The sequence below is a fragment of the Macaca fascicularis genome, chromosome 4 (assembly GCF_037993035.2).
Source record: "Macaca fascicularis isolate 582-1 chromosome 4, T2T-MFA8v1.1".
Classification (NCBI taxonomy): Eukaryota; Metazoa; Chordata; class Mammalia; order Primates; family Cercopithecidae; genus Macaca; species Macaca fascicularis.
The window spans coordinates 169,991,027-170,003,235 of NC_088378.1; the positions used below are offsets into that span (position 1 = coordinate 169,991,027).

At 49.0% G+C, this 12,209-nt stretch overlaps 1 protein-coding gene across 9 annotated transcripts in view; it reads right to left on the reverse strand.

The window, feature by feature from the left end:
* RIPK1 (receptor interacting serine/threonine kinase 1) overlaps positions 1–11,704 on the reverse strand; it is a 45,484-nt gene extending 33,780 nt beyond the window's left edge. For 5 of the 9 annotated variants that reach the window (XR_012434327.1, XR_012434326.1, XM_074038916.1 and 2 more), the window contains exon 1: positions 6,155–6,521. Coding sequence is in view for 1 of the 9 variants with exons in the window: in XM_065544489.1 (XP_065400561.1) it covers positions 10,553–10,769 (217 nt within the window). In the remaining 8 variants the exon portion in view is untranslated. Of the gene's footprint in view, positions 1–6,154; positions 6,522–10,552; positions 10,778–11,197; positions 11,297–11,599 lie in introns of those variants that run through there. The other 4 variants (XM_074038915.1, XM_065544494.2, XM_065544493.2 and 1 more) reach the window with 2 other exon arrangements.
* Positions 11,705–12,209: the final 505 nt, after the last annotated feature.

Here is a 12,209-nt window from a genome sequence, read left to right on the forward strand (position 1 = left end):
TGTATTCCAGAAATACCCAAATCCCAGCTGGGCGCGGTGGCTCACGCCTATAATCCCAGCACTTTGGGAGGCTGAGGAAGGCAGATCACGAGGTCAGGAGTTCAAGACCAGCCTGGCCAAGATGGTGAAACCCCGTCTCTACTAAAAATACAAAAATTAGCCAGGTGTGGTGGCACGCGCCTCTAATCCCAGCTACTCGGGGGGCTGAGGCAGGAGAATTGCTTAAACTTGGGAGACAGAGGTCGCAGTGAGCTGAGATCGTATGCCACCGCACTCCAGCCTGGGCAACAAAATGAGACTCTGTCTCAAAAAAACTAAAATTAAATAATAAATATGTACATCCAAATACAGACCATGAAAAATAACCTTTCTGGGGCATAAAATACTCATAGAAATTTCATAGGCATAGATTTTGTTTATAAAACCACGAACACCTGCACTATGACCCAGCAATTCCAATCCCAAGAGAAATGAAAACGTATGTCGGAAAACACTTGTAAAATGTGCATAGCAACTTTATTCATAATAGCTCCAGACTGGAAACAGCTGTCCATCAATAAGAGAATGAGTGAACACAGTGTGGTATATGAACACAATGGGATACTACTCAGCAATAAAAATGACTGCTGATACACATGAATGAAAACAGCATGAACGAAATGCAAAAACGTGATGAGTGAAAGTATATGAAAGAATACATACTATGTAATTCTATTTATATGATGGTTCAGAAGTCAAAACCAATCTGTGCCAGAAAAAGAACACTGGCCACCTGTGAGCATGGTGAGGCTGGGCGGGCAGGGGCATGAGGGAACTTTCTGGGGTGATGATAATGTTCTAAGATATCAGTGGGGGCTAGGGTTGCAGGCATACGCATCTGCCCATACTCAGCAGATGTACTCCTAACAACTGAAGGTAAATTTTACATCAAAATACAAACCTGTGAACATGTTGAACTCTAGCTAGTGGTATGCATGCTGAAGTATTTAGAGATGTGTACCTGGAAATAGATCAAAAAGTCAGATAGAATGATGGACAGATGACGGGAAGGGAGATGGAGAATTACATGATGAAGCAAGCGGTGTTAAGATGATACTCGTGGTGGACGTAACCTTCGGACTTTGGTGTTTTTCATGATAAAATGTTGGAGGGCGGGGAGTTAAAAATGAAAAAAATAAATACCTTGGGGAGAGGGGATTCTGGAAACCCCTTGGCTGCCCATGGTGTTGTGCAGTGGGCGGCTCCAGGTGACTCAGGTAACCAGCATTCTACGCCTCATCTAAAGGCTGTGGGCCAGCTCTGTCTAGCAGAGGAAGCTCACACAGCAGCATCTATGCGCCTTCTTTCCTAGGACATAAGACATTACCAAACAAGAGGAAGTGCCCTCAGGAAACAAGTACATCGGTGGGACATGGGCAGTGGGTGGAGGTGAGGGGCTGCCTAGATGAAGGCCTGAAGACTGAGGGGTGGGGTTAGGCAGGCGCTTGAGGTAAGAGACCAGGGGCCATAGCTCCAAGAGCACCGGCCCTCCACTATGAACGTGAACTCTAGCTCTGTGACTCACCAACCTGTGACCCTGGGTCACTTGTGACTCAATTTCCTCATCTGCAAAATGAAACAATGACCGCCTCACAGAAGTGGTAAGGATTATGAGAAAAAAATATGTATACATTTATATACGTATACATATAAATATACATATATTTGTATATGTATAAATATATATAATACGATACATGATATAAAATATATATTTGTGCATATATATGTGTGTATATATATTTGTGTATGTGTATATATACATATATTTGTGTATGTGTATATGCATATATATTTGTATACATAGATATATAGCTATATTTGTATATATATACACATATATGTGTATTTATTTATATATGCATATATATGTACATATGTATATATTTGTGAAAACACGTTTGTTACCTGCTTTATGTCTCTGGCTATGGCTGGCCCAGCCACCCACGTGTTTATCCACACGGATGGTATTTCCTTGGGCTTTGAGAATGCCAGCATTCTCAGCTGGGATCACTGTCAGCAGGGCCCTACTGAGCAATCCTAGTGAGAATGAGGTAGGAGGGGGTGGAGACAGCGGGCTTAAAAGATAACATTGATTTTAGGCCTCCTTTTTCATTCACTACAGATCACTGGAGCATGCAGAACTGCAAAGTCTTCCCCATTCCATAAAGGTCATCTGTCCCACCCTCTTAGGCCACATTCTTCCAACTTCTTGCCTGGTTAGGTGTCAGAGAACTGTCATTTTGTCAAGGAAGCCATCCTAAGTCTTCCCATTAGACATTTTCACAGGTAAGACAGTACTGTAATTGAGAATTATTTCTCATGAAGTTCACAGAAGGCAGGAAACTTGTCTTGTGCACCGTTTCCAGAGCCTAGCAGAACCCAATGTATGCCGGTCCATCATCAAATGAATAACTATTTTAAAAAGAGAACTATGTAATTGTCTAAAAATAAAAAATATTGTTAAATGAATTACAGCACACTCCTAACAGAATATTGTATAGCCATTCAAAATTGTTTTTGACGAATAAATCTGTAAAAATTATATTCACATTTGTGTGATATATATATATATATGTAAATAAAGATGTAAGTACAGAAAAAAAAGACATAAAGACGCCAAAATGTTAACAAGGATTGTATCTTGATGGTAGGGTGATTTTTGCTTTCTTCTTTACACTTTTACTATGTTTTCCAAATTTTCCCCAGTAGACATGAATTAAATGTAAAATTAAAATTTTTTTTTGAAAGGAATAATTCCTTGACTCAGTATTTCTTTACTCTGAGGGATCAAATCAGAGATGCTGATAAAGATTATGTGCAAAGCTGTTCCTGGTAGCATTACATAGAACAGCAAAAGTAGGTAAAATACTTAGTATGTACAGAGAAGAGAATCAGTTATGTCCATCAACACTCTGAAATATATCTAGCAGTTTGCAAAAGCGATGCTGTAAGAATGTTTAATAATATTAAAAATGCTCACAGACAGTAAAGAAACAAGCAGGAACTACAACATGCCCTGAAAAATGCCCTTTTGGGTAAAAGGTTTCTACTTTATGAGGAGTCCTATCTGGTATCTCTCCTTCAGTCTCCACCACATCTCCTCAAATTTGTCAAGACCAACTAGGACCTGCAGGTGCTCCTGAGTGTGGTGGAGCTTGGGAAGGCCTCTAGTTGGGTCCACCGGATTTTGGGAGCTTAACTCCTGACCCAAGTCAGTTCTCCTTATAGTCTTGCGGTTTGCTAGTTTAGTCTGATGTTAATCTTAGGCATCTTTTGCATGATTTTCAGTGATTTCTTTTGTTTTTGCTATCCACCCCTTTTTTTCCCACATGAAAGATTCAACTTTATGAGCACTGTATATCTTAGGAAGGCCTTGTGAGTAGTTGAATGAAGGAAATCCAAAAACACTGAATTTAGGCAGCTTATATAGACATATTGCATAACCATATTATTACAAAGCCATGTTACAGAGTAAGAAAGACATGCTGGCCTGTTATATCAACTAATTTTAAGTAATAATTATGTCCATTTGAATGCAATTTGTAAATGTTTTCCATAAATAAATATTAATTCAGGGACTCAGGACAGTGAATTTTTTTCTATTGAAATTAATGTGAAATCCCAAGGAATTTCACAAATTACCTTCTAAGGCAGGGTGAGTATACATATCAAAATATTCTAATTAACTTTTCTCCATTTTTCTGTGATGACTACACATAACAAGAGAATGGCAGAAAATGCTAGTTGCCCACCTGCCATTGCCCTCTTTCTTCCCACTAACAGAATTGATTTTGCTCAGTTATCCAAGTGACCAGAGGATTTCTCCAACTTCCATGATTACAGCAGCCTGATGCTTTCCCTGGATAAACAAAAGTTCTGAGCAAGGAAGAGACTTAAGGACCAGCAAGGAAGGACCAGCAAGAGACAAGAATTGAAACAGAGTTTAAACAAGCATCATGACCCCTGAAGCAAATTTTATCATGATTTCAATTTGCAAATAAAGAAACTAAGATTTGGAACTAAATGATCCACCTAAAGTGGCAGGATCCTGGAATGAAATCTTTGTCCCTTCATTCAAACTTTCACTGTTGGCTCACTAATACATGCTACTTCTCTAGATAGCAAATAATCTGTCTTTGGAAAAATCCAGATGCAGAGACCCACTCTTACAGCCTTACTCATCTATGTTAAATGAATATGCCACAGTCAGAAACACGGAGAAAGTGCAGAATAAATTTTTTAAATACAGGAAGGCGGGGCGAAGGGGCTCATGCCTGTAATCCCGGACTTTGGGAGGCCGAGGCGGGCAGACTGCCAAGAGCTTGAGACCAGACTGGCCAACCTGGTGAAACCCTGTCTCTACTAGAAATACAAAAATTAGCCAGGTGTGGTAGTGTACGCCTGTAATCTCAGCTTCTTGGGAGGCTGAGGCAGGAGAACTGCTTGAACACCAGAGGCGGAGGTTACACTGAGCCACGATCGTGCCACTGCACTCCAGCCTGGGCGACAGAGCAAGACTCTGTCTTCAAAACTAAAAATAAAAATACAGGAAACATATGGCTCAAAATCAATGTTCTACAGATTAATACAGTCAACCATTTTTGCCAGAATGTAATATCCAACTAAAGCATGGGAAGTTAAATATTTTCTTCAGATTCTCAGATCATATGGGTGTTAACAGGTTATAAATCAATAAGCACCAAAATGTAAGCTGCCCAGTTTGAAACAGACTATTTAAGAACTTTTCTTAATACTCATTAATATTCACAATCCAGAAAGTACAATATATCTCTGGGGCTCAGTATAGTGCAGACAGAGGAAAATGAGTATTAAAGTTATCATTTTTGCCATTTTATCAGTAATAATGATACACTCCAAATTTCATTTTAAACAAGCCTAGTCTTCTCTTCACTTTTTGTGAAGAGTTGCAGTACTCCACATTATTTTATTTTTTTTTGAGACAGAGTCTCCCTCTGTCGCCCATGATAGAGTGTAAGTGGCACCATCTCTGCTCACTGCAACTACCGCCTCCTGGGTTCAAGCCATTCTCCTGCCTCAGCCTCCTGAGTAGCTGGGATTACAGGGACCCGCCACCACATTCGGCTAATTTTTGTATTTTTAGTAGAGACGGGGTTTTGTCATGTTGGCCAGGCTGGTCTCGAACTCCTGACCTCAGGTGATACTCCCACCTCGGCCTCCCGAAGTGCTCGGATTACAGGAGTGAGCCACCGTGCCCGGCCCAGTACTCCACATTTCTAATATGACAATTTCCTCTTGACTCAATCCATCTTCCTAGCAGTCACAGAACGCAGATGAGTACTAAGTCACTGCACATTTCAAAGTTCACCTCCTGCCTTGGCTTCTTCAAGTGTAAATCAGGGAAGAATTAATCGTTGGAGCAGCCTCCTTCTTTGCCCAAGATAAAAAAAGCTCTGATTAAGGGAGAGTCAAATGGTCAGCAAGAGAGAAAGAACAACCCCAGACCTTCCCCTGCCCCCGCAACCCCCGCGTCCCTCTGAGGCTTTGTCAAATGCTGAGGGAAGAAGGATGCAGCCTATCCTCTTCCCAACCCTGAAGAGGGTCTGCAGCACTTCACAAAAGCACATGCCAGTGACCACCAAAGCAGCCTGCTAGGGTTACCACATTCGTCCCCTCAGTCGTCTAAGATCAGGCAGAAAAGGTTTTGTTTTTGGAACCTGCTGTGGCCTCAAGTGCAACAGTAAAAGGCCCTTTCAAAGGGTTGGTGGGAAGAGCCCAAACTGTTTTTTCTTAATGATAGGGCAGTAGTGGCCCACCGTCTCCACCAAAACAACAACGACATTAACGGCGTGTGGGACGGCCTATTCCACCCTCACGCCGTAATCGCGGCCCAAACGCAGGTCTCCGCCCGCTACCAGTCCAGCGCCCAGACCTCCGGCGCAGAAGCACCCAGCTGACTCCGGATAAGCTGGGCTAGAGGCGCACCTCCGACTTCCGGGAGCGCCCGGGAGCGCCCGGCCCCGCCCACTACCCGACTTCCGGTACCGGCGGGGCCCCGCCCGCCGCGCGCACGCCGGGCGGAGTCCCTCTCCTTCCCGGAAGCCCGCGGCCGCCCCGGCCTCCGCGCAAGCACCTGAGTTACTTTCGTTTCCGCGGCAAACGTCTGGAGGCCCGAGTGAGGGACGAAGCGACGGCGGAGGGTTGGGGATTACTCCGACGCTGCGGCAGCCTTGCCGGGGCGTGCTGGGGGACGGCGCGCGAACCCCGACCAGGGGGTGCCGGGACTGAGCGCGGCGGCCTCCGGAGTGTTTCCCGCGCGGTGCCAGCCCGCTCACTGCGCCCCTCTCCGTGGCCGCGCCGTCCAGCCGAGTCCCGCCGCGCTCCCTCGGCCCCGCCCGGATGGCCGCGCTCTGGCGCCCCAGCTGTGGGTCCTCTGGGCTCGCCGCGCTCCGGGAGCTGGTCAGCCGTCCGCCGTCCGCGTCGAGCGCGCCGGGCAGGAGGGCGTGGACTGCTCGCGCTGCCTCCTCCCCCTGCCGCGGCACTTGCCAGGGAGGAGGACTGCGACAGCGCCGCCCCGCCGCTCGCGGGACCTGGCGCCCAGGATCTGAATCCCGGAGCTCTCTTGCGGGCTAGAGGATCGCGGACTTTGTTTTACGAGTGGGGCGGCCTACGTAAAAGAGGAAACCGAAACCTCCGCGCGCACGAGAGGGAGATGGGCCTGGAGGGAAGCACTGGGTGAATTACAGCGGAGGCGCTATCCGGAGGATTCGGAGCTGTGCCGGTTAGCATTCCTCTCCCTTCACCTGTAAAGTTGGGCTGTCGAGGAGGAAATGTGATTATTTTGCAGCCCTTTAAAGTGGTAATTGTGAACTCTCGAGCAAAATTGGAACTTCATGCTATTCATGTTATATTAAAAAGAAAGTAACAGGCCGGGCGCGGTGGCTCAAGCCTGTAATCCCAGCACTTTGGGAGGCCGAGACGGGCGGATCACGAGGTCAGGAGATCGAGACCATCCTGGTTAATACGGTGAAACCCCGTCTCTACTAAAAATACAAAAAACTAGCCGAGCAAGGTGGCGGGCGCCTGTAGTCCCAGCTACTTGGGAGGCTGAGGCAGGAGAATGGCGTGAACCCGGGAGGTGGAGCTTGCAGTGAGCTGAGATCTGGCCACTGCACTCCAGCCTGGGCGACAGCGAGACTCCGTCTCAAAAAAAAAAAAAAAAAAGTAATAAAATTATATGCACAACAGCCCGGGCGCGGTGGCTCACGTCTGTAATCCCAGCACTTTGGGAAGCCGAGGCGGGCGGATCACTTGAGGTCGGAGTTCGAGACCAGCCTGGCCAACATGGTGAAACCCCATCTCTACTAAAAAATACAAAAATCAGTTGGGCTTGGTGACGGGCACCAGCAATCCCAGCTACTTGGGAGGCTGAGGCAGGAGAATCGCTTGAACCTGGGAGGCGGAGATCGTAGTGAGCCGAGATCACGCCACTGCAGTCCAGCCTGGGTGACAAGAGCGAGACTCCATCTCAAAAGGAAAAAAAAAGCACAACAGGATTACATACTGTACAAAGATATGTTTGTCAAGAGTTCGAACGAGCCACATTCACAACACAAGCCACAGACTGGGAGAAAATATTTGCAAAAGACCTGATAAAAGACTGTGACCCAAAATATGCCCAAAAAACCCTCTTAAAATGCAACAATATGGAAATGTGCAACCTGATTAAAAGTGGGCAAAAACTCTGAACAGACACCTCAGCATATGTATATGCATATGAAAAGATGCTCAACATCATAGGTCATTAAAGAATTGCAATAAAAAACTGAAATACTATTACACATTTATTAGAATAGCTAAAATTCAAAACACAACACCAAATGTTGATGAGGATCTGGAGCACAAGGAACTCTCATACATTCCTAGTGGGAATGCCTAATGTTAGAGTCACTTTGGAAGATGTTTTGGCAATTTTTTTTTTTTTTTTTTTTGAGACGGAGTCTCGCTCAGTAGCTCAGGCTGGAGTGCAGTGGCGCGATCTCGACTCACTGCAAGCTCCGCCTCTCGGGTTCATGCCATTCTCCTGCCTCAGCCTCCCAAGTAGCTGGGACTACAGGCGCCTGCCACCACGCCTGGCTAATTTTTTTTTTTTTTTTGCATTTTTAGTAGAGACGGGATTTCACCGTGTTAGCCAGGATGGTCTCGATCTCCTGACCTCGTGATCCACCTGCCTCAGCCTCCCAAAGTGGTGGGATTACAGGCGTGAGCCACTGCGCCCGGCCCATTTTGGCAATTTCTTAACCAAGCTCTTCTTACCATAATATGAAGCAACTCCACACCTTGATATCTACCCAAACGAGTTGAAAGCTTACGCCCAAACACCTGTACAAGAATGTCTATAGCAGCTTTATTCATAATTGCCAAAACTTCAGGGCATCTAAGATGTCATTTAATAGGTGGACAGATAAGCTGTGGCACATCTATACAATGGAATATTAAGGCTCAAATGAGCTCTGAAGCCACAAAAAAAAAAAATTCTGGAGCAATCTTAAATGTATAAATCTAAGTGAAAGAAGCCAATCTGAGAAGACTACATAATGTATGATTCCAACTATGTGACATTCTGGAAAAGGAAAAACTATGGAGATAGTAAAAAAGATTAGTGGTTGCCAGGGATTTGCAGGGAAGGAGGGATAGGTAGGTGGAGTACAAGGGATTTTTAGGGCAGTGGAATCTGATATTACAGTGTTGGGTACATCTCATTATACATTTGTCAAATGTATCTTGAATATACACAAAGAGCAAAACCTAACAAGCTCTGGACTTTGACTGATAATGTATATGTTTTATCCATATTGGTTCATTTTTATAACCATGTATCTATGTTGGTTCATCAGGTGTAACAAATACCCCACACTAATGCAGGATGTTGATGGTAGGGGAGGCTATACAGTCCAGGATGTTTGTGGGAGGGGATATTTTCTTTCTGCTTTGTTTTGCTGTAAACTAAAACAGCTCTAAAAGTCTATTCATTATTTTTTAAAAGATGTATACATACCAAAAAAGACAAAAGGCAGAGCTATTCACTCAACAAAGCTTTCTACTGTATGCCAAATAGGTACTAGATACAAGAGTATCTGGTGATAGATACAAGAGATACAAAAAGGAATTCATTCCTTTAATAAATATTTACTGAGCATCTGTTCTAGGCAGTGAAGCCTCGGTTGTGAATTAAACATAAAAAATCTCTGTTCTGGCTGTGTGGAGTGGCTCCCACCTGTAATCCTAGCACTTCGGGAGGCTCCGTCGGGTGGATTGCCTGAGCTCAGGGGTTACGGACCAGCCTGGCAAACATGATGAAGCTAAAAATACAAAAATTAGCTGGGCGTGGTGGCGCACATCTGTAGACCCACCTACTCAGGAGGCTGAGGTGGGAGAATTGCTTGAACCCAGAAGGCGGAGGTTGCTGTCAGCCAAGATTGCACCACTGCACTCCAGCCTGGGTGACAGAGCAAGACTCCGTCTCAAATAAAAAAAGATAAATAAATAAAAATCTCCGTGTTCCATTTGTGGAACTTGCATTCTAATGGGGAAGACAAAAAGTCATTGCCCATCACTGTCCTCTGGACATCATGTGATCTTGGAAGATTGGAAATGCATTGTTTTTGCTTCATTTTGTTTTCAGTGCTCTAACTCAGAAACATCTATTTGGGAGCTTTACTCATTACTCCCAGCAAAAGCCATGAGTGTAGATGGTGCATGAGACGAAGGAACTGGTCCTTGCAGAACGCCAGAATGGAAAAGGCAAGAAACAGCCCAAGGTGAGGAAGGAAAACCAGCGAGAACAAAGAGCTAGTACTACCTCTGAAGCTAGTGGAAGCCAAAGTGTGAATGTGAGGGGGTGGGTCTCTTCGCCACAGGTCTGAAACCAAATGAACCCCCACCCCCAGGCTGCAGTTCCCAGTGCCCTTGGAAATGAGACCCTCACTCCTCCAGGTGAGCCTGGGAGACCTCCCTGACCCCTTTCCATCCCCCTCGTCCCCCACACCCATCCCCAAGGCCTGCCCTCTACGCCCACATTTCGCCCACATTTCTTTCCACTTCGGATCCTGTGCCTGGCCTAATGCGCAGGCCCCCTCCCGAGCCTCTGCTCACCTTAGAGCCACTCCTCACTGTCGGGACACCTCATGTGTGCTCCCCGAAACGCCACGCAAAGCACTGGAGAGCCTTGGACAATGAACACAACCCGCTTCCCCCAGCCACCACCGGGCCACAGCCACACAGGATCCTCAGAAAGCCGTGTCTTAATCCTCTTGTCCTTCCTCCTAAATCTCCCAGAACCCTTAGGATCCGCTCAAAGCCACCTTGTTAAAACGGTTTCTTCTCCACCTGCCCCCTCCCTTGATCCAGCCTCGCTCAGGTCACAGCCTCCACCTCTGGCCATCCTGAACCCCTCCCAAAGTCACCTCTTCACAAACTCCTGGTCCCCCTTACAAGGCCCCATGTCCATCACGGGATTAATTCTACTCACCCTCAAACACCGCGGCCTGGAGGCTTGATTCCCACCCTAAAGGAGGTTCCCTTGACCCCGCCGGCGCAACCCTCCCCAGCACGACCGTTCGTCCCGAAGGTGACTCCTCATCTTGCTGGCGGTCCCCACAGACCGCAGGCCCTGCAGGCGACGGCTGAGCCTGGCTCCGCGGATTCACAGTCCCTGGAGGAATGCTCCGGGGAAGGACGGGCCCCATCCGTTTCGCTGAATTATTGAAAGAATTAGGATGGGTAAGAGTGCTCGGATTTGGAACTGGAGACTGGTGACTTTGAAAGAGAAGTGCCGTCATCCTGCGGATCCCAGAGCAGAGAGGAGCAGTGAGAAAACAGGGCTGGCAGGTGGGGAGGGGCTGCAGGGGAGAGCTTCGGCCGGAGAAGGGCAGCGAGGAGGCGTGGGGGAGGGCGGCGTCCGCGCTGGCGGGGAGCTGCGGAGGCGGAAACCGGCTGCGCGCTGCAGGGGACCCCCCAGAGACCGTTCCTGACCCGCCGAGACACCACCGCTTCCCCGGGGCTCTTGGATGAGCGACCTCTCCTGTCCTCAGGTCTCATCTTTCGGTGGCAGCCGGGGGACCTGAAGCTCGCCATTCCCGTTCCCGACCCCGGCCCAGCGCGGGGATGCCCTCACCTGCCACCTCGTCTCCGTGCCGCGCTCCGAGCCTGGACGCCGATCCCCAGGGCCCAAGACGTGACTCTGCTGCTGCTGCTGCTGTCGCCGCGGACTCCCGCTCGGGCCTTGGCGGGCACCGCCTTTTAAACTGTCTGGGAGACGGGGGTTTTTAGGCTCCTTCCATACTTGACAAGCCGCCTGACTGGGGCTGCGCCTGCCGGGACTATCCTGGGAGGCGCGCGCGTTCGCGCGGTGGCGGAGGGCAGGGCTAGGAACATGGGAAGGTCAGGGTCCCCCCAGTTCGCCCCGCCCAGGGCGAAGTCCGCGAATGTTCCCGCCGGTCTGAGGTCAGCCAGGTTCCCAAGGCGCGCACCCGGCCTCGCCACCCGCAGCGCCCTGCGCGGGGACGCCCGCACCTACCACCTGGTCCAGCGCCGCCGCCGTTTCCGTGCCGCGCTCCGAGCCTGGACGCCGATCCCGGAGGCGCAGGACCCGGCCCTGCTGCTGCGCTCGCCGCGGACTCCCACTAGGGCCTCTGCGGGCACCGCTTTTATACCGCAGGGTCGGGCGCCTGCCACGCTTCCGCCTAGCGGGAATAGCTGGGCCGGCGCGCGTGGTGGCCGAGGCGCCCCACCCCGCCGCCCCGCCCCGCTTTCTGCCTTCAGGCGGAGCCTGGCGGGACCAGCGGGGGCGGCGCGCGTGGTGGCCGAGGTCAGGGCTAGGGGAAGGGGCAGGCCAGGGTCCCCCAGTCCTCCCGGCCCAGGGCGAGGTCCGCGAATGCTCCCGCCAGCCTGAGGCCCGCCAGGTCCCCAAGGCGCGCGCCCGGCCTCGGCCACCGGCAGCGCCACGGCCGCTTCGGGATCGGGTTCTGAACCCAGAGAAGTTCTGAGCCCAGAGAAGTGGGTGGGAGCCTGCGGGGCCCAGGGCCTCCGCGCCAAGAAACAAGGGGTCTGCGGGAAAGGAGACAGAGCCTGGAACCCTGGGCTTTTCTACCTCAGGAAGCGAAGGTCGGGTGACAGCCAAGCTCCAT